This window comes from Nicotiana sylvestris, chromosome 9 (assembly GCF_000393655.2).
Source record: "Nicotiana sylvestris chromosome 9, ASM39365v2, whole genome shotgun sequence".
Taxonomy (NCBI): Eukaryota; Viridiplantae; Streptophyta; class Magnoliopsida; order Solanales; family Solanaceae; genus Nicotiana; species Nicotiana sylvestris.
Genome location: NC_091065.1, coordinates 162,381,235 through 162,406,816, shown reverse-complemented (window position 1 = coordinate 162,406,816; position 25,582 = coordinate 162,381,235). Strand labels below are relative to the sequence as shown.

Below are 25,582 nucleotides of genomic sequence, written 5' to 3'. Positions count from 1 at the left end.
TGTTCAGAGTCGCCACTTAGAATTGATTTTTTCGGTATTCCAAGTCACCATTTATTTGGATCCCTGGTCAAAGGAAGGTTTGACTCTATTTTAATCGGTCCGCAAAAATAAAGTTCGGGTAAGGAATTCTGTTGACCGGGGAGAAGGTATAAGGCATTCCCCGAGTCCCGTGGTTCTAGCACGGACGCTTTATTGACTTAAACCTGACTTGAATTAATTTTGGACAAACTGTGATTTATATTATTTTCATGTTTTACCTATCCTCTTTTATCTCTTGATTATTAGAAAAAATTAAAGAATATTTTTGAATAATAAGATGTCATAACCACACTACGCAAGCGAATGTGTGATCGACGAAATTTATTATTTAGTCATAACGGCGCTACGCAAGCGAATCCGCAGTCATGACAGACGATTGTTAGCACGTTATTTACTTTTGAAAAATTGCTGCAATTGTGTTGGAGGAAACATTAACCCTCTTTTTTCAGAAAATTTATTAAATGTCACTACCACGCTACGCAAGCGAATCCGTGATTATGACAAAAGATTTATAAATTAATTAAAACTATTGAATATGATATGAAATTGATGAATTAACTTCTTAAAAGTTAAGCGTCACGCTACACAAGTGAGTCCGTGAAGTTAAAGCGCACCTACTATTTGCCTAATGTTTAAATTAATTAAAGGGAAACTAGTTAATTAAAATAGCAGAAAAATCTGATATTATTATTATTATTTCGAGCTTTATAGTTGGGAAAAATTATGCAAATAAATGTTGGACCAACTTTATCTATTTTAAAAGAAATGAGCTGACTTCTTGTTAAACAAAAATGGGCCAGCTTGTATGAAGCTTTTGGGCTGCTGGAATTTATTATTAAAATGGGCCAAAAAATAAATTTCAATTGGCCCAATGCTATATAGAAGAAAAGGGGTATTTTTGTTGTTTAAAGGTAAATGGGCCAACTTTTATCTTTGATTCAATAAGGCCCAAAGTTGATACAATCTTAGCTCTTTACTTAGTTTGAGTTCATGACCATTAACTACATAGTCACAATTGTATAAACGCCCACTTTATAAAAATAGCCATTTTTGCAAATCTGGCAAAATGGCAAGATTCACAAAGATATTATCACAGCATTCCTACAAGCTTTGTTGGCAGTGAAATTTCAGCAACTAAAACGAACTCATGCTATGTGTTATACACTTAAAGTCATTCATGGCATACTTAGCATTGTTACTCGAATATAATAGCTTGAAAACATGCTTAAAAAAATCCATAAACGACTTACATATCACATTCAAAAACTTACAACTCAATATTCAAGTATTATGAAGGACTATATTCACATTATCACATGCTTGATACATAACAACAACATACAAGCTCTTTTGTTGTCAAACTATTCATCACATCAAACACATTTAAATGGTGCAGCATGTTCAAGTTGTTCCCATTGCTGAAAATACGTACATTACGAGACTTAAAGGATTACCTAGTAGCAAAAGAATAAACAGTAGTTCAGCAACTAAAGCAGCATAAAAACAGCAGCAAACCAGCAGCAAAACCAGCAGCAAATCCGTGTTAAAACAACCCGAAAACTTAGAGAGGGAACCCAGAAACGAACTCTAAAGAGGACTTATACTTTTTAAAAGTTTGCACTCTAAGATTCACTCCCAAAGCTCACCATTTCAGCTTACTTTTCATGTGTTCAACTGCTGAATTTTATTTTTTGGTGACAAAGCAATTATAAAAAATGCCCCCCTGGAAGTGTGATAGAGTCCTCCCTATATATCAAAACAACCAGCTATTTCAAAAAATTAAAAATCAATCTTTTTGACAGATTTTTCTACAAAATCTGCTCTTAAATTCAAAAGGCCAGACTTTTTGGTTCAAATCTTGTCAAGTATTTCAAACAAATCTGCTCTCCACTATTCAAAGACAGACTTTTATTCAAACACTGTCCAAAGATCTACATTTTCTTACCAAACAATTTGACTTTTGAGTGTTGTACTCAAAGAGTCTTCAGCAGCAAATAAACAACCCAACAAGTACCATATACTCTTAAGTATTTTTCACTACCTCACGTTTATCAATACAAAACTATTTTACTACTTCAACAAGTGCAAAAACAGAAAATTTAACATTTCAAACTTCAAAAACTAATGCTAAAATAATTAATAATAGACAAAATAAAATCTGAAAAATAAAAATAAAAATAAAAAATCAGCCATGAAAAAGAATAGGATTTTACCATTTTACAATTCAAGTGGCCGAAAAAATGGTGGTATGCCAAAAGAGGGTGTTCGGGGAGGTCGCCGGAATTTGGCTGGATTTTGGTCGCCGGATTTTCAGGGTGAAATTGGCATCAATAGCTAGGTCTTGAGAAGCTCTATCCATTGATGTAGGTATTGTGGGGTGGTAGTGGTTGGAGTTTCAATAATTTGGGGAAAAACGTGACGGGAAAGTTTCCTAGATCTAAGATTCAAGGAGTTTGAGGGATTTTTGAAGGATTTGGTTTGGAGATATGGAAAGAGGAAGTTGTGGAGATTATATGGTGTGAATTTGGAGGTGTTTGGAGGTGGTCCGCCGGCGGCGGCAATTTCTGGCATGCGGCGGTGGGGCGGCGACAGCGGCTTGGGGGGAGAGAGAAGAGAGAGTGATGAGAGGGAAAGAAGAGAGAGTGATGAGAGGGAAAGAAGAGAGAGGAAATAATGGTGAAATGGGGCAAATTATTGGGGATTTTAGGCTTTAAATACCTAGGATGAAGATCAAACTAGGACCGTTGGATTAAATCAAGAAGGGTGGATGAGATTGAATCTTGTCACTTAACCAAAACGACGTAGTTTCAAGACAAAACTACGTCGTTTTTAGCTCTTCTTGGCAGCCCCCTTTTGGACCGGGTTTGGGCTCTTTGGGCTCAATTTTTGGGCCAATTTTGGCACAATTTTAATTAAATTACACTAGCCCAAACCCTATCCCATTTATCAAACCATTACTCAACTCTTAAAACCTATACATACACAAATAAGAACAAACACACACACACCCATATACATATTATATATATATATATATATATATATATATATATATATATATAAGGCGAAAATTAGCCATTTACAGCTTCCCCTCTTTGCTCGAGAACATGAAGAGTTTTCGTGCAAAGACAAATAAATGCCATGGATAATTTTTTGCTCACATTCACTCTAGTGGAAGCATTTTGAAAAAGGTGGTGACCGAACCTTGCTTCTGAGGTTGCCTACATATCCTTGACTATAAAAGAATCAGGTCAGTGTAGTTATGGGAAAATTTGGTAGGTGGGACTACCAGACACTGGAGTTAAGACTTCTGTTGCTGTTGCTGTTACTCTTACCGTTACTGCTTCTTACATCAAAAGAAAAAGAGAAGAGCACTACATTTGTCTGCAAACTAAGAGTACACAAATTCCTATCCACGTGTCTTCTAGAGTCAAATCTTGATTCTTGACCTGCTCGCTTGTGTTGACCTTAGATTGGATCTTAATTCTTTTGAAGAAAAGATTATTCTTTTGAAGAAAAGATTATGACTCAATCTCGATGGCTTGCTTTCTGGATCAGAATTTGAGAAGATGAATCTTGAGAAGCTGGGCTGCTGACACATTATCAAAGCTAAACTCCGACTATCTTGTGATCGAAGGATTTCTTTATTCTGATGAGAAACTGAAACTGCAAGCTTTAATCGTCACTTGTGCTATACGACAGAGCCTGCAAAGCCATCAAAGACAAACAACAACGAACAAAATTTTTCTACCCCAGTCTGGCACTAGGAAAATTCTGTGAGTTATTAGAGAAATCTGTAAATTATCTAATTTATTGAAAAGGCAGATAGAAACAATAGTATAAACTAGCTGAAAGAGATAAAATTTGGTAACGAAGGATAGTTTAACCAGGGATCGGTACCTTGTGCAACTGAAAGGAAATGTAATCATAGGCTGGTACCCTCTCTTAGTGAAAGGAAATAGAATCGGCTATTAGCACCATGTATTATCGATAAAGTGTTGAATCCCTCTAGGCAAAACGGTTCGATCTGAGTTAAACTGTATTTAAACAACCTAAGCGAGGATTACTTCTACCCGGAACTACGAACTAGATCCCCCTAGGCGAAACATTTCTACCTGGGTTAAGCTACATAAACTACCCTGAGCGAAGAGTACTTCTACCCGGAAACTATGAGCTAGATCCCCTAGGCGAAACGGTTCTACCTGGGTTAAGCTACGTAAAACACCCTGAGCGAAGAGTACTTCTACCCGAAAACTATGAGCTAGATCCCCCTTGGCAAAACGGTTCTACCTGGGTTAAGCTACGTAAAGCACCCTGAGCGAAGAGTACTTCTACCCGGAAACTATGAGCTGAATCCCCCTAGGAGAAATGGTTCTACCTGGGTTAAGCTACGTAAAACACCCTGAGCGAAGAGTACTTCTACCCGGAAACTATGAGCTGAATCCCCATAGGAGAAATGGTTCTACCTGGGTTAAGCTACGTAAAACACCCTGAGTCAAGAGTACTTCTACCTGGAAACTATGAGCTGGATCCCCCTAGGCGAAATGGTTCTACCTGAGTTAAGCTTCAGAAAACACCCTGAGTGAAGAGTACTTCTACCCGGAAACTATGAGCTGGATCCCCCTAGGGGAAAAGGTTCTACCTGAGTTAAGCTTCAAAAATAGGAGGTGTGAACAATAGTGATGTATGCTGAAAATAAAAAAAAATGGAGATTTTAAGGATCTTACGTTTGGTGACATTCGTTCACTTAGGACCGACATTCTGCACTACTTTGTTCCTGCTTTAAACAAAGAAAAACTTGTGAGTTTTTAAAGTGGTGGTTGGTTTGTGGCCTTGATGCCCTGAGTAGCTTGATTCACGACCACTGCTGTCGAAGAACCGATTCTGTCAGCGTGGTACCAAGATGTTATGCCGCTCTGTATCATTTTCTAGAGACCTTGGCTTCACAATATTGCCCCAACTGTTTCATACCCAGATGTCCATGGTACCGCTACCCTTGTCTCTAAGGCAATGCATTTTTCTCTAAAATCAAACTCAGTTGTCTTACCCCAATATCAGTTTGTGTCCGTAATGCTCATCAACGTTTCTCATAAAGCAGGTCTTGCTTAGGCAACCTTTTCAGCTCTTTTTTAGACACTTTGTTTGTCTTATCGAATGAGATCAGAGATGGATTCGTGCCTTCGTCAATGCCATATATGCCCCAAATTGTGCTCGACATTACGGGGAAGCTGTAGCTAGTTTTGCAGCCCTTTCTTTGCTTCGATTTTGATGCAGGATTAGACCGAAGGGAACTCAAATAAAAATTATGGGTAAAAATAGAATAATAATTGGAAGCGAAAAAGAACTGTGCTTAAACAAAAGGTGTCCCTTTCGGGAAAAGGAATAGAGAGACTTATCTAGAGGTATGTGCCGACTTTAATGAATCATGACATGCATTTTGGACTGGATTCCTGATTTGTCTAAGCTGTCTAATTCTCAAAATCCGCCGCAAATGTTCATCTTGAATTTGTCTTGGTTGTGCTTATGTCGGAGAATCAAAGACCCTTATTCGGCTAGTAGCGCCCATTGCAGGTTTTCGCTAACTAACCTCTCTCATTTCTCTACTAACTGTCATCTTATGGTGCCCATCTGGGTTTTCACCAATAAGACTCTCATTTCTCTGCTTACTATCGCCTTATAGTGTCCGTACGAGTTTTCACTGATAAGACTCTCTCATTTCTTTTTTTTTCCACTAAGATACTGTATGAGGGAGGTTATCCAATGCCTTTGGCATGGGGACTTCAATAATTCTTAAAAAATATCGATCAGAAGTTCTTGAAAGATAAAAAGGCGAAATGAACCTTGAACTGAATTACAACTTTTGGAATCATTTTTACCGAAAAAACCGTGAAATAAAACAAACTTTTGCCCCAGTTTTGGAGTATTGGGAATATGGATTTTTTTGTTCTGATGGGACCGAACCCAGGGTAAGGCTGCCTACGTATCCTTTCGGAATCAGGTCGGACATAGTTCAATGACTCAGAGATTTGTTGTTGTTGTTTGTCTTTTTTTTTTTACAAGTACACAAGTTCCAAGAAGTGAGAAACAAGGAAGACAAATATGGCTCAAAAGGATTAACAAAAAGGGTGACACCTATTTGGAATAGCGAACAAATGATAGCCTTCGCCACTTCAATCTGAGAAAATCAATGCGTGAAAATTCTACAATGGGTATATATCAGACATAATATCTTTTGACTGCATCTACATTAATAGTCATGTCTGGTACCCGTCCTTCTTCATCTACCAAGTGCAAGGCCCCTTTTGGTAACACTTTCTTGATGATGTAAGGTCCTTGCCAGTTCGGGGCAACTTTCCTTTAGCTTCTATCTGGTGCGGAAGGATGCATTTCAAAATCAGCTGGCCTACCTCAAACTGCCTTGGGCGCACTTTCTTATTGTAAGCGTGTGCCATTCTTTGTTGGTATAACTAGCCGAAACACACTGTTGCTAGCTGTTTTTCATCGATCAACATCAGTTGTTCTAATCGGGTCTTGACCCACTCAGTGTCTTCAATCTCTGATTCCACAATAATTCAGAGAGAGGGAATTTTGACTTGAGCGGGTATTACAGCTTCAGTTCCGTATACAAGCAGATACGGAGTTGCGCCAACAGATGTGCGAACAGTCGTACAGTATCCCAAAAGAGCAAAAGGAAACTTTTCATGCCATTGCCTGGAACCTTGAATCATCTTCCTAAGAATCTTCTTGATGTTCTTGTTTGCCGCTTTAACTGCTCCATTGGCTTTTGGTCGGTACGGGGTAGAATGGCGATGCATGATTTTAAATTATTCGCATACCTCCTTCATCAAATGACTATTTAGTTTGGCTGCATTATCAGTGATAATGGTCTTTGGGATACCAAAGCGACAAATGATGTTGGAGTGAACAAAGTCTACCACTACTTTCTTGGTGACTGCTTTGAAAGTGATGGATTCCACCCACTTGGTGAAGTAATCAATTGCAACCAAAATGAATCTATGCCCATTTGAACCCTTTGGCTCGATCGGCCCAATAACATCCATTCCCCAAGCAACGAAAGGCCAAGGAGATAACATGGGATGCAACTCCGAAGGAGGAGAGTGAATCAGGTCACCGTGAATCTGGCACTGGTGACATTTGCGAACAAATCTGAAGCAATCTCGCTCCATGGTAAGCCAGTAATACCCTGCCCGTAGAATCTTCTTCGCCAAAACATATCCATTAATGTGAGGTCCACATACCCCTGAATGCACTTCACTCATTATCCGCTCGGCTTCTGTAGCATCTATGCATCTCAACAAGTTTAAATCTAGGGTCCTCTTGTACAGAATTTCCCCATTCAGGAAGAAACCACTGGCGAGTCGCCTTATAGTTCTTTTTTGATCTCTTTTGGCATGCTCTGGATATTCTCTTATTTTCAGGAATCGTTTTATGTCATGATACCATGATTCACCATCTCGTTCTGTCTCGATTGTATTACAGTAACTATGTTGATTCCGAACTTGGATTTCTAGTGGATCAATATGAGTGTTGCCTGGATAAGGGAGCATTGAGGCTAGAGTAGCTAATGCATCGGCTAGCTCGTTGTGAAACCGGGGAATGTACCTGAACTCGATAGATTTGAATCTTTTGCTCAAGTCTCGCACACATTGTCTGTACGGAATAAGTTTGATGTCTCGAGTCTCCCATTCACCTTGGGCTTGCCTGATAAGCAAGTCAGAATCTCCCATAACTAATAGTTCACGCACATCCAGATCGATGACCATTTTCAAACCCATGATACAAGCTTCATATTCTGTCGTATTATTAGTACAGAAGAACCTAAGTCGGGCCGTCATAGGGTAATGGTGTCCAATAGGTGAGATGAGGATTGCCCTGATCCCAACTCCTTTGATATTGACAGCCCCATCAAAATACATTTTCCATACATGGTGATCGTCTGGAACCACTTCCTCTATCAAGTTGACCTCTTCGTCCGGGAAGTATGTGCTAAGTGGCATATACTCATTATCAACTGGATTCTCTGCCAAATGATCTGCCAAAGCCTGTGCTTTCATCACAGTGCGAGTGACATAGACGATGTCAAACTCTGTGAGCAGGATTTGCCATTTTGCGAGCCTGCCAATGGGCATTGGCTTTTGGAAGATGTACTTTAAGGGATCCATTCTGGATATGAGGTAAGTAGTGTAGGCCAAAAGATAATGTCTCAACTTTTGAGCGACCCAAGTCAAGGCACAACATGTCCTTTCTAAATGGGTGTACTTAACCTCATAATCGGTGAACTTCTTGCTCAAATAATATATTGCCTGTTCCTTTCTACCTGTTGCATCATGTTGCCCCAGAACGCATCTAAAGGAATTATCCATCACTGATAGATATAAAAACAAAGGCCTACCAGGTTCAGGTGGGACCAGTACAGGGGGTTTTGACAGATAATCTTTGATCCTATCAAAAGCCTTTTGGCAATCGTCTGTCCATCTGACAGCGGCATCCTTTTTCAGCAACTTAAAGATGGGTTCGCACGTGGTTGTGAGCTGAGAAATGAACCTACTAATGTAGTTCAACCTACTCATGACCTCTTTTTTGTTCTTCGGGGGGTGGCAGATCTCAAATGAACTTTATCTTAGATGGATCCAATTTGATGCCTCTCCGGCTGACTATAAAACCGAGGAGTTTCCCAGATGGGACCCCAAATGCACACTTGGCTGGATTAAGCTTAAGGTCATACCTACGAAGCCGTTCGAAGAACTTTTTCAAATCACACACGTGATCAGCTTGTGTCTTTGATTTTATGATGACATCGTCGACATATACTTTAATCTCTTTGTGCATTATGTCATGAAAAATGGTGGTCATGGCCCTCATGTAAGTTTCCCCTACATTCTTTAAACCGAATGGCATGACCCTGTAACAATAAGTACCCCATGGCGTGGTGAAAGCGGTCTTTTCTGCATCATCCTCATCCATTAGAATTTGGTGGTACCCAGCATAGCAATCCACAAATGATTGGATCTCATGCTTTGCGCAATTATGTACAAGAATGTGGATGTTTGGAAAAGGAAAATTATCCTTTGGACTTGCTTTGTTCAGGTCCCTATAGTCGACACAAACTCTGGTTTTTCCATCCTTCTTTAGCACGGGCACAACATTTGCCATCCAGGTGGTGTATCAGACAGCTCTGGCCACATTGGCACTTAGTTGCTTCATTATTTCTTCTTTGATTTTGTCGCTCATGTTTGTTTTAATTTTTTGTTGCTTTTGTTGGACTAATAGAAAACCAGGATATGTAGGAAGCTTATGAACCACCAAATCAGCACTTAAACCCGGCATATCATCGTAAGACCCAGCAAACACATCTCTGTATTCAAATAAAAGTGAATCAAGATATCTCTGGTTTTTTGTTCAGTGTGAATGCTTATCTTTGTTTCTCTAACTTCTTCAGGACTTCCGATATTAATCGTCTCAGTTTTATTGAGGTTTAGCTTAGGCTTGTTTTCAAATTGTTCCAACTCTCTTTTTATTTCCTCAACAATCTCATCTTCCTCATATTCAACCTCTTGATGCGTTATTTCGATATTAGACAGCTTTTCAAGATCTGGGCATGAATTCCGCATGCATGTCATGTTATTAAAGCCGGCATTAACAAAACTAAAATGAAAATAAAATGACAGGAATTAGGAAAAGAAAAAGATAGGAAACTTAATAGGAAGCTGAACTGCATTTTATTGAATTCGAAAGGATAGAAGGGTAAACATCAAAACAAAACAATCATCCTGAGATATTTGGATTATAACCCTGAAAGTAACCCAAAATACAAAAAAGAAGCTACAAAAGCAGACTACCAAGGCTCCTTCCTTGTGGGGAGAGGAGTTGCTTCCCAGTTGGTGAGCATGGTGTCTGGGTCAATTAGTTGCACATCGGCACGACTAGTGCTTTCACCAGCCTGGATCATATTCACTTCAGAAAACATCTCGCTGAGGCCATGGCAAATTTCATCAATGTTTGCATGCGCCGAGGAATTTTGACCCTCTCGGAGTCGTGGCTTGACAAAAGTGTAGAAAATATGAGGGATAGGCTATTGCAAGACCTATCCACTCTTTTTGCGGTGTTTGGATTTGTTTTTGTCTGCTTATGTTGGCCTGAAGCCTAAGCCAAAAGTACCCCGGTTGGCTAACGGAGAAATAGGCTCTGAAATTTCTTGCAATGATGCCCCCAAACCTTTTCCTGGCTCATAACCTTGTCTCATCATAACCGTAGCCACAATTACAGATGTGGCGGAAAGACGAGGATGCAGAATGGGCTTTCCTTCCTCGACATGGTCCACAGCAACCACTTCAAAAGCCTAATAGACAATGGACTCAGACCCTTCCTTGGCCTCAATACATGGAATTAATGTGTCTTTATAAACGGAAGACTCGTCTTCTCCGTGAACAATAATTTCTTGCCCGTCATGTTCGAATTTGGGCATCTGGTGCAAGGTGGATGGCACAGCTCGGCATGTATGGATCCATGGCATTCCAAGAAGAAAGTTATAAGACGTGACCATGTCCACTACTTGGAAAACAATCTCAAAGTCCACCGGCCCAATCGTCATGGTGAGGTTGATTTTCCCCATGGTATCTCTCGCCGAGCCATCGAAAGCCCGGATGCAAACATTGCTGGTCAGATTCTGTCCATATTGATCTTCATGCTTTGCAAAGTAGAGAGAGGGCATACATCTACACTTGAGCCTCCATCAACCATGACTCTCTTTACATAATGCCCCTCACATTTGGCCATCAAGTTCAAAGCCCTATTGTGCCCGGCTCCTTCCTCGGGAAGTTCATCATCGGTAAATGAGATTCTGTTTACCTCAAAAAATCTATTGGCCATCTTCTCTAACTGATTCACTGTGGTCTCCTCTAAGATATGTGCCTCGTTCAGGACCTTGATTAGTACACGAGCATGCTCTTTGAAATGTATGAGCAGAGATAGTAGAGAGATTTGGGTAGGATTCTTTCTTAGCTGGTCAATGATTGAGTAATCCTGAGCTTTCATTTTCTTCAAAAACTCTTCTGCCTCTGCTTCAGTGACTGGCTTCTTTATTGGCAATTGGCCTCCTCTGATTTGCTTGGCCTTCATCAACTCTTCTGGAGAATAACACCTCCCTGATCAAGTCAAACCTCCAGTTTCCCCCACTTCCTCTATGATTTCCTTGCCTTTGTAGGTCATTACAGTTTTGTTGTAGTTCCAAGGAACAGTTTTTGTGTTTGTCACATGGGGTTGCACGGCAGGTTTGATTATGATCGGCTCTGTTATGCCATTCGTACCGCCCCGATTCTGCCTTGTGACGGGGTGGCCTCCAAGGACATACAACCTTGGGCTTGGAACATTGGAGCGAACCTCTAACCTCGAGACCTTGGGCACAAATAAAGTTTCCTTTTTTGAGTTCGGGGCGCCTTTCACAATCAATGGCACATCTCGGCTTGGTCTTACTTTGTTCCTTCTTGAATTGCTCCCACTGTCATTTCTGTTTGGTCGACCAGCTTGTATTCCTGATCTCGGCCAATCATTCCCACGAAATGAACATCGTTGTGTTCTGACAACGGGTTGTTTGTCACATTAGGAGGGTCCTCGCCATTCGTTACTACAATTAATTTTTCAGAAATGAGTCTTTCTATGGCTCCTTTCAGAGTCCAATAGTCATCGGTGCTATGCCCCAGGGTACCTAAATGATATTCACATCTAGCATTATCTTGAAATCCATGTGAATTCGGATGCATGTGGTGGGCAGCAATGGGTCCAATCACGCCCATTTGCTTCAGCTTCTGGAATAGACTAGAGTATGATTCAGCCAATGGAGTGAATTTTTCTGCCGGCCTCTGCTCTCGACCATAATCCTGCCTGGGATGAGCATTGTAGGGTGCCCAAAAATTTTGTTGCTGAGGTCGGGAGCCCCTTAGAGCTGGTGCCCGTACCTGCTGATTGGGAGGTCGAGCATATGATTGAGCATTGAACACTGTATATTGTGGTGGGCCCACAGAGTATTGAGAAATTGGCGGGGGATAGTAATGTTGAGGGTAGCTGGATCTCCCCTGCTGAACTTGCACATAAGGGTGCAATGCCCCTCTTTGAACTTCCCTAGATCCTGAGGTTATCATAGAACCTTAATCTCTCTTTTTCCTATTTGCAAAACTTCCCGACACATTTTGGATCGCTTGGGTGGTGGCTTTGAGAGCAGCCTGACTTACAATTCTGCCAGTCTTTAGGCCATTTTCGACTATTTCCCCTATCTTGATTGCTTCAGCAAAAGGCCTACCCATTGCAGACATCATGTTTTGGAAATAATCAGGCTCTTGAGCCTCTAAAAAGACAATGATCAACTCATGATTATCCATGGGCGGCTTAACTCTGGCCGCTTGCTCCCTCCTCTTGATGACGTACTCCCTAAAGCTTTCCGTCAGCTTTTTCTTCATATTGGATAGGGAATTATGGTCTGGTGCAATATCAGTGTTGTATTGGAATTGCTTGACGAAGTCCTAGGCCATGTCATCCCAAACATGCCAGTGAGAGATGTCTTGGTCAATGAACCATTCGGAAGCTACCCCCACAAGGCTTTCCCCAAAGTAAGCCATCAGCAACTCTTCCTTTCCTCCTGCACCCCTCAGCTGGTTGCAGTACCTTTTCAAGTGGGCGATAGGGTCGTCGTGTCCATCATATTTCTCAAATTTTGGGGTTTTGAACCGTCGTGGCAAATGGATATGAGGGAACATGCATAGATTACTGAATGAAACACTTTTGTGACCACCTAGTCCCTGTATGTTCTTTATATTCTGTTCAAGACTTTTCATTTTCTTGGCCATCTCATTTGGCTCAATCGTCGTGGCAGGCATTTCATTTTCCACTGGTGATTCGTATTGAGGAGTCTGATTGTATGGAGCCGAGACCCCAAAAGCCATATTCGGATAATAGTATTGTCTATCATAAGCATGAGATGGTGGCTCATTATTTGGCCTCGTTACAGGAGGTGGTGGCGGGATTGTATATGCCGGTGCGCCAGACATAACGAGAGGGGTGTTCCTGACTGGTGCAACTGGAGGTCGCATATTAGAGGTACTGGGGGCATCAGGGAGGCTGTAGTTCGGCACTACCCTGGTGGTAGAATGGGGTCGCTCGTTGCATGGAGCGGTGGTTGAGTAGCCTGGGGTATGGTGTAAGTTCCCTCTGAGGGACCCTGGGGTGGAGGTCGACCGAAAACCCAAGCTTGATATACATCTGACAGTTGTTGTCTCAATTTTCTTATCTCCTCAGACTCTTGCTCAACTGACTGACCCTGCGGATTGTCACTGACCAACTCGATTTCATCACTGTTATCCATTACTACTGGTCCCTTAGATCTTGTGAAGCAATGATGTGCTGCCAGATTTACCACAAACCAACCACCTTAAACTTACTGGTTTAAGAGACAACAAACGTGTTAGGGTTAGGCATTTTATAGATATGAATCACACGTAATATGTCATGCTCCTAACATCGCCACCATTTCTAAAATGCTTTTGGAAGCCTTCAATGTTTCATTCCGGCCTATCAGCTTGTTGCTTATTGACACTGTTATTTCCTTCTTCTTTTTTTTCTTTTTTTTCCTCGCCTTATTTGATCCCTTACTTTAGAGCCATTTTAAAATGAATACTTGATCGAGCCTTTTGTGGGTTGCCTACGTATCATGTCACCGCATGAATCAGATCATTACGTAGTTCAGATATGCAAGACACTTGATTTTGTTTTTTATTATTTTTTTTTACAAAACAAACATCAAAAACTTTTTCATTGATTTTCGATATAATATTTTGATACAAGACTCAAAAATCAAGAGTAACATAAAGATAAATGAGACCAAACCTGACTCAAATAGTCTTTTTAGAATAAAAGTCAAAACAACACCAAAAGACTCTTATAGACTTAGAAACAACAAAAGCATAATAAAAAGGACTGATAACTAAAAGAAGACTTTGATTTCTGCAGTAGAAACTACCAGCATTACTGTAATCAAGGCTCTTGTTCCTGCGGCTGACCCCCAACATTGCGGTATATCCTTTCCAAGTCTGCAGATATATGACGAGCAACGTTCAATGATACTTCTGCAAGCCGCTCGGGCGTCATGCCCTGGCAACTCCTGCATGCTCTTGAGGTATATGTGGCTACCTCGAGGATCTTTCCCTTAATGTATTCCTGAGCCACGTGCAGCTCTTGATTCTGCCGACCACGGGTCTCAGCTAGATCCAGTGCATTACGCTCGCGGTTCAAGGCCATATCTTTATGGCGCCAAACTTCTAGTGACTCCGCTTCTAATTGATTGATCACCTTTTGGTAGTTGTGTCTTTCTATTTCAAACTCTGAGATCTGGCTCTCTTTGCTTGACTCAACTCCCCCTATCTGATCCCTCAGACCTTGGATTAATGGAGCGAAACCTCTACGTTCATGATCACGGACTACCCTGAACTGGGCTTCTTTCTCTTCTTGCCGCTGAGCGGTTGTGAATATATTCTTCTTTCGAATTTGGGCTTTGAGTGCTTGCTTCTCTCGTGCCTACTGAGCCTTTTCCCGCTTAAAATCAGCTTGTTGTACGTCAATGGCTGTCTCCAGAATGCCCTTATCTTCTTGTAAAGTGTCAATACGAGATTGGAACTCTTGCGCCACTTCCCTTCTGGTTTCTCTAACTCTGACCTCAATCTCTCTCCCCCAATCAACTACGTGCCGTATGGATCTCTCTGTCCTTTGCTCGGGGATATCCTGGTTGTGAAACCACTCAAGGTATGCGAGGCTTACCTCCCCACATTCACGATCAGCTACCATCTCGTCTAAATTGGAAAATCGACTACCAAACCAAATCTTCTGTGCATATGACTCCCTTAGAGGTTCCTCTCCCTTGAATTCCCACATGAACGGGCGCATGTCCTCAATCGGGGGCCTCTTTTGCTCTCTCCCTAACTGGCGCATGACACGTAAAGACGCGTAGGGTTGGAAACCCCTAAAACCCATGAGTATGAAAAATGGGCGATACGTCGACATATGCATGACCCTAGCAGAAGGGAACCAGTAATAGTTCCAAGTGATTCTATTATCACTCAATGAACCAAGCAATGTCCGCCAAGCCCTCACCCCTCTGGAAGATTACAACTCGTAGCTCTGTCTGGGTGACATCCAATGTAATTTAGCCAATCATCTTTGAAATTTACTACTATTGGATGATGATAAAGGTGCTCTATGAACCACATCTGCAGCAGAATGTTGCATCCCTCAAAGTAATCTTCACCTTCTTGACAACGGGTCAAAGCCCGAAAAATATCTCCCAAAATCATGGGAAGAATGGTATGATCCTCGCTACTTTGCAAATACGAGACTACCGCAACCAATCGAATTCTGATGCGCCCACCACGCTCCGGAAAGACCATGATCCATAGAAATGATATCATGAACGCGAAGATTCTCAACTCCCTCCAAGCGTCGTAACTCAACTGGTTGACGAATTCTGTGCCCGAGAAGTTCTCAAACCCTTTTTTCGTCCCCAAATCTGTCATAAAAATATTCCGACGGAAGCCAACCTTCATTTAAGCAAACCATTGGAATTCGACGAAGGCATAACTTCTTTAAAAAGTTGTTCACACCAACTTTTCTCGGAGGAGCAGGCCTTTTCCCACGAAGGTCTCTCCCCAATCTGGTGAACCCACCTAATTCTTCCAATGCGGGTGTCATTTCACAATCTTTGAACCTGAAGACATTGTTCGCGGGGTCCCAAAAACCTACTAGAGCCTCGATTAAATCTCTGTTAGGCTTAATTCCCATGAGGTTGGTGAGGAACTTGAGGTGCTTAAATACTCGATTCCGGCAAAACTAGCCCACCAATTACAGAGACTACTCGGGGTCTTATCTCTGATCAAGAACATAGGAGGTGTCTCGTCCCTTACCCTTTTCTGAGTGCTTCTTTGTGGAGAACTCATGGTGATCCTAAGAATAAGATACAAAAAAGGGTTAGGACTTACCTAAACTATATGCAAATTATGATCATTCATTATTTTATTTTATTTTTTGGTCAATTTAGGACTCGATCTATATTTTTTTTAATTACAATATATATTTTGAAATTACCGGACACAAAAGTTGAGATGATAAAAGCGAAAAAATGGCTATTATTACAAAAACGGCCCTTTAATACTTCCATAGAAGGCATAAAGGATGTCTCGGCAAAAACAGCCAAACACAGGAACTGTAACACCCCAAATTTTTTTATAATATTTGCATTCTTGATTGGGTATTTTTATAACGAGGAAATACTTTACTTTGCACTTCCTAAATGTGAAATGGTCAATATATGAAAATTTCTTACTTTAGGTTGTGTTAATATTGGCAATGAAGTTTCATGATGTTGCTATATGTAACACTTAATATTATTTTGACTAGTTGTTATTAAATATAATATATAATTAAGTTTTGGTTTCCAACCTTTTGTATTTATCTAAGAATATTTAGTAGTTGGGTAACCATTTTATTTCATATCTATCCATCTCTCTCTTTCTATCTATCTCTCCTTCTCTCTATCTCTCTCTCTCTCTCTCTCTCTCTCTCTCCTCCGTAGAAAATTAAAAATCTGAAATTTCATAAAAAAAAACCCATGGATTTCTACTAAATCAACAAGCAAATTTCGTTTTTGGTGAAGATCAAGTTGCTCCTCTTGGTAAGTTTCTAAACTCGTTTTTATACTAGACACCTACTAGAAATTTCTACATGTCTTTTTGTATAGGGTTCCGATTTAAGTGATCTAGGACTTTCTGGAAATATATTTCATAAATCTATAACTTTTATGAAGGATCCAAAATCTAGTTTTGTTGGTATTTACCTGAAAAAGGATCAGAAAGTACGGGGCATGTGCTGTCCAGATTTCCAGTTTTAGAAATACTCCATGTACTGCCGTTAGTAATTTTAGCATAAATTTTTGTTCAAAATTTATATGGAGGTGATTCAAGATGTTCTGAAATGGTAAGACATAGATCTACAACTTTTGTGAAGACCAGAAAGTCTAGTTTGTCCGTGTAGATCTTCAAAACCGAGTCACAACTCAGAATAGCGATACTGTCCAGAATTTCTGTTTCAAACGTTTTTGGGTAATTTTTACCAATATCATATTTAGTTTGACTTTATAAATCACTGAACTTATTTAGATACTTGATTATATATTTAAGGTATATAAACCCTTAAAAAAAATCAAAGGGGAAGTGTTTGAGGAAGTGGACAGATTTGGTTTGTTTACGGCGTAGACGATTCGAACGTCCCCAAGTTGTGATTGAACTGTTTCGTGGTAAAACACCAAGGTTTGTGTATAACTTGTACTCTTTTTGCTTGATGGAATATGTTGAAATTACTTGATATTTTACTTTTCTTGGCTTCAATTTATATTGTTATATTCGTACTATATCAAGTATTGTAAGATATTTGCTAAATCGCCCATTCGTACGGATTGTTTGATCATTTTGCATTCTTGTTGGGACTTTGTCCTTCTTGTGGCAGTGACTTTGTCACTCATCTTGGCATGCCTCTTGATTTGGATCTTTTGCCATCTTGACTTTGGATTTGTAGTTCGTCTTGAATTATGGAACTTGTCCGTGTTAAGTACGAACTAGGAAGCCATTTTTAATATGGTTCTTGATTCTCTTGTCTATTGGGTTTTGACCCTACTTGATTTGGGGCTTTGGTCCATCTTGATATCTGATTATGCTTAGTGTGATGGCATGACGTACATATTGGGCGAAAAATAGATATTTGGTATACTCTCTTAAGTTGATAGTATACACTTTCTAGACTCTTGAACATTGTTATTGATATTTGGAAACACTTCAATGTTTGATATTGATATGTTTGATATATTTGTTCACTTGTTTTAAATTATGTTAAATTAAGCTAACTATGACTGAAAAGGGGAATTGGAGAATGTAATGACTCCAAGCCTAAAGTTTATACACCACTAAACTTTATGCTTAGCGATAGTTGTTTCTATCGTAGGAAATATTCGGGATGAAATCTGAAGATGGACAGGGTGAAGTAGACTTTTTGGGAGAATTTATGGAGATCACATTTGCATATGGACCTTGGTTTGCATAGTTTTGGGACATGTACATGACATATATGATATACAGGATATACATGATACACACACACATATATACACACACACACACACACACACACACACACACATAGTTTGGGGACATGTACATGATATACAGGATATATATATATATGTCACACTTATGTTATTTGGAGGCTTGTTGGATTTTAAAGACCAAAATCTTGTAACTTAAATTTGTAACCTATTTTATTGTATTAGAGTGTTTTAATAACTCAAGTCTTGTAAAATGCTGAATTTACACTTTGTCTTGTAAATATGTAGAAAAGGAGAAAACTAGTTTCTTTTTTTACCCGATAGTTTGAAATTTTTGTACAATACAAACTTGCAGTGATTTTGAATTATTGTATAAATCTGTTAGGAAGTTGCTTTAATCTGTTGAGTAATCAAGAAGGGTTATATCACCATATGTTAATATTTTGGCATTGTATTTCATTTAAAATAAAATTATGGTGTATTTTAAAAAAAATATATATATTACACTTTGAACCTTTTCGCATGGGCCTACTTCCGCTACTAAAATTATTCTGAATATTTTTATTAATATCTCTTTTAATATTTTGTAAGTAGGAAGTTAGATTTGTTTCCTAAGTAGTACCCTCCCAAAGGAGTTGCTACAAGTTTTGGTATCAGAGCCACAGTTTGTGATTCTAGGATTTGTTTTGTTGTGATAGTACCTAGTATTTGTTGTTATTTCCTTTCTTTAAAATGACTTGGAGTTTATAAATTTTTGCATACTTGTTTAATTTAATTTATTGTATTTTGTGTGCATATGCATCATGTACATGTCCCTAATGCAGTGTGATCTTATCTTTTATAGGACTTTTAATATGGCCTCTTCTTCGAATAGAGCTGTTGAATCCGTTGATGAAAGTCAGGCCCAGTATAATGCCATGCCTCACCTTCAGGGAGGAAATGAGAAACCCTTGCCTGACCTAAATCATCCTCGTGTTAGTGGAAATGAAATGGGTAGTAATCCAAGAGCAATGAGTCATACTACTCCATTTATGACTCCTCCATTCGAGCAGATGGCTGAATTCTTTCGTCACTTAGCTGGGACAATGTCAGAACCTAGTGAAATGAATTTTGAGAAGATGAGAAAAATGGGCAGAGTTGAATTTGAAGGCACTACAGATCCCACGGTAGCTGAACAATGGCTCGAGCGCATGAAGAGGGTCTTTGAACAACTGGAGTGTACTAATGCTTCCAAATTTAAGTATACTATCTCCCTTTTACAAAAAGATGCCTATGCTTGGTGGGTAAGTGTGCCAAATGCAAAAGCAAAACCTCCGGTGCTGACTTGGGATGACTTTGTGAAATTATTTCGTGCAAAATATGTTCCCCCTGTCTATTGTGATTCTAAAAAGAAAGAGTTTCTGAATTTAAGACAAGGGAGTATGTCTATTGCAGAGTATCAACAAAACTTTCTCAGGCTTTCTCACTATGCTAAAGGTATTATTGAGGGTGAAAGAGACAAGTGCAGAAGATTTGAAGAAGGTTTGAATGGTTACATTCGAAAATCAGTGGCAATCTTACAACTTGAGGATTTTTCCAAGCTGATTTCAGCTGCACTTACTTGGGAAAGAATTGACAAGGAAGAAGTAGTAGGAGAGAAAACAGGTTTAGGAAGGGTAATTCAGATTATGGCGGTCCATCCAAAAAGGGAAAATTTGATTATTCCAAGACTGAGAATACACATAAATCATTACATCATAAGCAGAATAAGTCAATTTTTTCTACTGCCAGTACTCCAAGTTATGGCCAAGGCAAAACTCATACACCTACTTGTGCACAGTGCGGGAAGAATCATTATGGTGCATGTAGACGAGCTTCTGGTGCTTGTTTTAATTGTGGAAGTATGGATCATAAAGTGAAGGATTGTCCTAATCCTAATCCTCTTTCTTATACACATACAGAAGGATCAGTTCAAAAGCCTATCACTACTCATTCTCAAGTTAATAGTAGTGCTAGACCTCGAAATATGCAAGCAGCGGGCTCGAGTGTAGCTAATCAGGCTGGTGGGTCGAGAGCTGCTGCACGAGTTTATGCTATGAGATAGAAGAATGACCAGGATGGTCCAGACGTAGTTGCTGGTAAATTTCACTTATTTGGCATATCTGTTGTTACATTATTTGATCCTGGATCTTCGCACTCTTATGTTTGCTCATCACTTGCATTTCCTGATACTGTTAAATCTGTGAGACTTGACTTTGATGTGCTGGTCACGAGTCCATTAGGTCATCAGGCCGTTGTTAACAGGATTTATCGAGATTGTCCATTCATGATTCAAAATCTGGTCTTCCCTGTCGACTTGCTTGAAATGCCCTTCCGAGACTATGATGTTATTGTTGGCTTGGATTGGCTCCATAGGCACCATGCATTGGTTGATTGTAGGTTGAAGCAAGTGACATTTAGAACTCCTACATATTCACACATGGTAGTTCAAGGAGAAAGATCATTGACATCTAATATTATTTCTGCGGTCTTGGCAAGGAAGATGATTTGTCAAGGTTGTGATGCCTATCTTGCTCATATAGTCGATACACGATTGGGGAGTCCAAGTCTTAAGGACATACCAACTGTGTGCGACTTTCCTGATGTATTTCCTGATGATCTTCCTGGGTTGCCTCCAGAAAGGGAGATTGAATTTCCTATAGATCTTGTCCCTGGAACTACTCCTATTTCTATCGCTCCCTATAGAATGGCTCCAGCTGAATTAAAAGAGTGGAAGGCTCAATTGCAAGAACTTCTTGAGAAAGGTTTTATCCGTCCCAGTATTTCACCTTGGGGAGCTCCTATTTTATTTGTGAAAAAGAAAGATGGCACTCTTAGGCTTTGTATTGATTACCGACAGCTGAATAAGGTAACAATCAAGAACAAATACCCACTGCCTAGAATCGATGACTTGTTTGACCAACTGAAGGGTGCAAGCTTATTCTCAAAAAATGACTTGAGGTATGGATATTATCAGTTGTGTGTGAGGGAGCAAGATGTTCTTAAAACTGCTTTTAGGACCAGGTATGACCATTATGAATTTTTGGTAATGCCATTTGGTTTGACAAATTCTCCTGCTGCATTTATGGATCTAATGAACCGTGTATTCAAGATTTATCTCGATCAATTTGTGGTGGTGTTATTGATGACATTTTAGTCTATTCCAAAAATAGAGAAGATCATGATAAGCATATCCGAATTGTCATGCAAATTCTGAAAGAGAGACAACTCTACGCGAAGCTTTCCAAATGTGAATTCTGGCTGAATGAAGTGGCTTTTTTAGGACACATTGTATCATCTGAAGGTGTGAAGGTTGATCCTAGTAAGATTCAAGCTATTGTTGATTGGAAACTCCATAAAACCCCAACTGAGATAAGAAGTTTCTTGGGTTTAGCACGATACTACAGAAGGTTTGTGAAGGGCTTCTCTATTATAGCTTCTCCTTTGACCAAACTTTTAGGGAAAGACGCCAAATTTGTATGGGATGACAAGTGTCAAGAGAGCTTTGAAAAGCTCAAATCCTTGTTGACACAAGCTCCAATACTTTCTTTGCCAGCTGAAGGAAAAGATTATGTGGTATACAGTGATGCATCTCATCGTGGCTTGGGTTGTGTTTTGATGCAAGAAGGGAAAGTAATTGCTTATGCCTCTCGAAAGTTGAAATCGCATGAGTTGAATTATCCCACTCACGATCTTGAACTTGCTGCCATTGTTTTTGCCTTAACAATTTGGAGGCATTACTTATACAGAGAGAAGTGTCACATATTTACTGATCACAAGAGTTTGAAGTACTTGGGTACACAAAAAGAGTTAAACTTGCGACAACGTAGATGGCTTGAACTCATCAAAGATTATGATTGCACGATTGATTATCATCCTGGTGAAGCCAATGTGGTTGCAGATGCATTGAGTCGCAATTCCCTTGCATGTTTAACTCTAAGTCCATTGCCTTTACTTCTTGAATTAAGAGCCATGAATGTTTGCCTTTCATTTAATTCTAATGGTTCTATCATTACTAATTTGCAAGTCAAGCTAGTCTTACTTGAGCAAGTCCAAGAAGCACAGAAGTTAGATGAGAAACTTGTGAAACAGGTTGAAAATGTCCAAAATGGAAGAGAATCAGATTTTTCATTAAGGCAAGATGGTACCTTATTTTATAAAAATAGGTTGTGTGTTCCTAATGATGATGAATTGAGAAAGCAGATCTTGATTGAAGCGCATAGTTCACCTTATGCAATGCATCCTGGAGGTACTAAAATGTATCGAACTATTAAGGAGCACTATTGGTGGAGTGGTATGAAGAAAGACATTGCAGAGTTCATTTCTAAATGCTTGGTATGTCAACAAATAAAGGCTGAACATCAAGTCCCAGCTGGTCTCCTGCAACCTTTGTCAATACCTGAATGGAAATGGGAAAGGATAATGATGGACTTTGTTTCTGGACTTCCACGCACTCAAAGAAATCATGATGCAATTTGGGTCATTGTAGATAGACTAACTAAGAGTGCTCATTTCTTGGCAATCAGAATGGACTACTCACTTGAACGTTTAGCAGAATTGTACATTAATGAGATTGTGAAGCTGCATGGAATCCCTGTTTCTATTGTGTCTGATAGAGATCCGAGGTTTACATCTAGATTTTGGTCTAGCTTGCAAGAATCTTTGGGTTCCAGGTTGAATTTTAGTACCGCTTTCCATCCACAAACGGACGGCCAGTCTGAAAGGGTAATACAAATCTTGGAGGATATGCTTCGAGCCTGCATTATTGAGTTTAAAGGTAGTTGGGACAAACACTTAGCCCTAATAGAATTTGCTTACAATAATAGCTACCAATCAAGTATAGGCATGCCTCCTTATGAAGCTTTATATGGGAGAAAATGTAGAACACCTCTTTGTTGGAATGAGATTGGTGAAAGAAAATTTGTGGGTCCTGAGATTGTGCAACAAACTGAAGATAAGGTAAAAATCATCAAGGATCGTTTGAAAATTTCTTCAGACAGACAAAAGTCCTATGCTGATCTTAAAAGGCGTGAAATTGAGCATCAGGTGAGCGATAAGGTATTTTTAAAGGTTTCTCCATGGAAGAAGATTATGAGATTTGGCCAAAAAGGTAAACTTAGCCCTCGATTCATTGGACCTTATGAAATACTTGAGAGAATTGGTCCGGTTGCATAAAAGCTAGCTTTGCCACCTGAATTAGGTAAGATCCACAACGTCTTTCATGTTTCTATTCTTCGAAAATACCGCTCAGATCCATCTCATGTTCTTCCTATTGAGTCTATTGAGGTTAATCCTGATTTGACATATGAAGAAGAACCAATCCAAATCTTAGCGCGTGAGATAAAAAAGCTTAGAAATAAGAGAATCCCATTAGTGAAGGTTCTTTGGAGAAATCATTCAGGCGAAGAAGCTACCTGGGAGCGAGAAGAGGATATGCGAGTTCAATATCCACATTTGTTTCGGGACTAGTACAAGGTAAATTTCGAGACTAAATTTTTTTTAGGGGGAGAGAGTTGTAACACCCCAATTTTTTTTATAATATTTGCATTCTTGATTGGGAATTTTTATAACGAGGAAATATTTTATTTGCACTTCCTAAATGTGAAATGGTCAATATATGAAAATTTCTTATTTTAGGTTGTGTTAATATTGGCAATGAAGTTTCATGATGTTGCTATATGTAACACTTAATCTTATTTTGACTAGTTGTTATTAAATATAATATATAATTAAGTTTTGGTTTCCAACCTTTTGTATTTATCTAAGAATATTTAGTAGTTGGGTAATCATTTTATTTCATATCTATCCATCTCTCTCTTTCTATCTATCTCTCCTTCTCTCTATCTCTCTCTCTCTCTCCTCCGTAAAAACTTGAAAATCTGAAGTTTCATAAAAAAAAACCATGGATTTCTACTAAATCAACAAGCAAATTTCGTTTTTGGTGAAGATCAAATTGCTCCTCTTGGTAAGTTTCTAAACTCGTTTTTATACTAGATACCTACTAGAATTTTCTACATATCGTTTTGTACGGAGCTCTGATTTAAGTGATCCAGGACTTTCTGGAAAGGTATTTCATAAATCTATAACTTTTATGAAGGAATTAAAATCTAATTTTGTAGGTATTTACCTGAAAAAGGATCAGAAAGTACAGGGAAGGTGTTGTCCAGATTTCCAGTTTTAGAAATACTCCATGTATTGCTGTTAGTAATTTAAGCATAACGTTTTCTTCAAAATTTATATGTAGGTGATTCAAGATGTTCTGAAATGGTAAGACATAGATCTACAACTTTTGTGAAGACCAGAAAGTCTAGTTTGTCCGTGTAGATCTTCAAAACCGAGTCACAACTCAGAACAGTGATACTGTCCAGAATTTCTGTTTCAAACGTTTTTGGGTAATTTTCACCAATATCATATTTAGTTTGACTTGCTAAATCACTGAACTTATTTAGATACTTGATTATGTATTTAAGGTATATAAACCCTTGAAAAAAATCAAAGGGGAAGTGTTTGAGGAAGTGGACAGATTTGGTTTGTTTACGGCGTAGACGATTCGAACGTCCCCAAGTTGTGATTGAACTGTTTCGTGGTAAAACACCAAGGTTTGTGTATAAACTTGTACTCTTTTTGGTTGCTGGAATATGTTGAAATAACTTGATATTTTATTTTTCTTGGCTTCAATTTATATTGTTATATTCGTACTATATCAAGTATAGTAAGATATTTGCTAAATCGCTCATTCGTACTGATTGTTTGATCATTTTGCATTCTTGTTGGGACTTTGTCCTTCTTGTGGCAGTGACTTTGTCACTCATCTTGGCATGCCTCTTGATTTGGATCTTTTTCCATCTTGACTTTGGATTTGTAGTTCGTCTTGAATTATGGAACTTGTCTGTGTTAAGTACGAACTAGGAAGCAATTTTTAATATGGTTCTTGATTCTCTTGTCTATTGGGTTTTGACCCTACTTGATTTGGGGGCTTCGGTCCATCTTGATATCTTATTATGCTTAGTGTGATGGCATGACGTACATATTGGGCGAAAATGGATATTTGGTATACTCTCTTAAATTGATAGTATACACTTTCTAGACTCTTGAACATTGTTATTGATATTTGGAAACACTTCAAAGTTTGATATTGATATGTTTGATATATTTGTTCACTTATTTTAAATTATGTTAAATTGAGCTAACTATGACTGAAAAGGGTAATTGGAGAATTTAATGACTCCAAGCCTAAAGTTTATACACCACTAAGCTTTATGTTTAGCAATAGTTGTTTTCTATCGCAGGAAATATTCGGGATGAAATCTGAAGATGGCCAGGGTGAAGTAGTCTTTTTGGGAGAATTTATGGAGATCACATTTGCATATGCAC

At 39.1% G+C, this 25,582-nt stretch overlaps 2 protein-coding genes and 1 long non-coding RNA gene across 3 annotated transcripts; 1 reads left to right on the top strand and 2 right to left on the bottom strand.

The window, feature by feature from the left end:
- Positions 1-1,248: 1,248 nt before the first annotated feature.
- On the bottom strand, positions 1,249-2,674 carry LOC138877064 (uncharacterized). Its single transcript, XR_011402378.1, has 2 exons — positions 2,253-2,674; positions 1,249-1,493 (listed from the first exon to the last, which is right to left on the bottom strand). It is a non-coding gene; the product is annotated as an uncharacterized lncRNA (long non-coding RNA).
- Positions 2,675-6,863: 4,189 nt separating this feature from the next.
- Positions 6,864-8,114, bottom strand: LOC138878528 (uncharacterized). The gene has a single exon (XM_070158215.1). The coding sequence runs from the start codon at positions 8,112-8,114 to the stop codon at positions 6,864-6,866; it is 1,251 nt and encodes a 416-aa protein (XP_070014316.1).
- A 10,930-nt stretch (positions 8,115-19,044) lies between these two features.
- On the top strand, positions 19,045-21,365 carry LOC138878527 (uncharacterized). Its single transcript, XM_070158214.1, has 3 exons — positions 19,045-19,845; positions 19,935-20,168; positions 20,286-21,365. The coding sequence occupies exons 1-3, from the start codon at positions 19,045-19,047 to the stop codon at positions 21,363-21,365; spliced, it is 2,115 nt and encodes a 704-aa protein (XP_070014315.1).
- Positions 21,366-25,582: the final 4,217 nt, after the last annotated feature.

Coding starts and splice junctions, on each gene's coding strand:
- LOC138878528 (XM_070158215.1), bottom strand. CDS start 8,114: ATGAAAGCACAGGCTTTGGCAGATCATTTGGCAGAGAATCCAGTTGAT.
- LOC138878527 (XM_070158214.1), top strand. CDS start 19,045: ATGGCCTCTTCTTCGAATAGAGCTGTTGAATCCGTTGATGAAAGTCAG. Junction 19,846..19,934: donor AGAAAACAGGTTTAGGAAGG/GTAATTCAGATT, acceptor CATCATAAGCAG/AATAAGTCAATTTTTTCTAC. Junction 20,169..20,285: donor CTATCACTACTCATTCTCAA/GTTAATAGTAGT, acceptor AAGAATGACCAG/GATGGTCCAGACGTAGTTGC.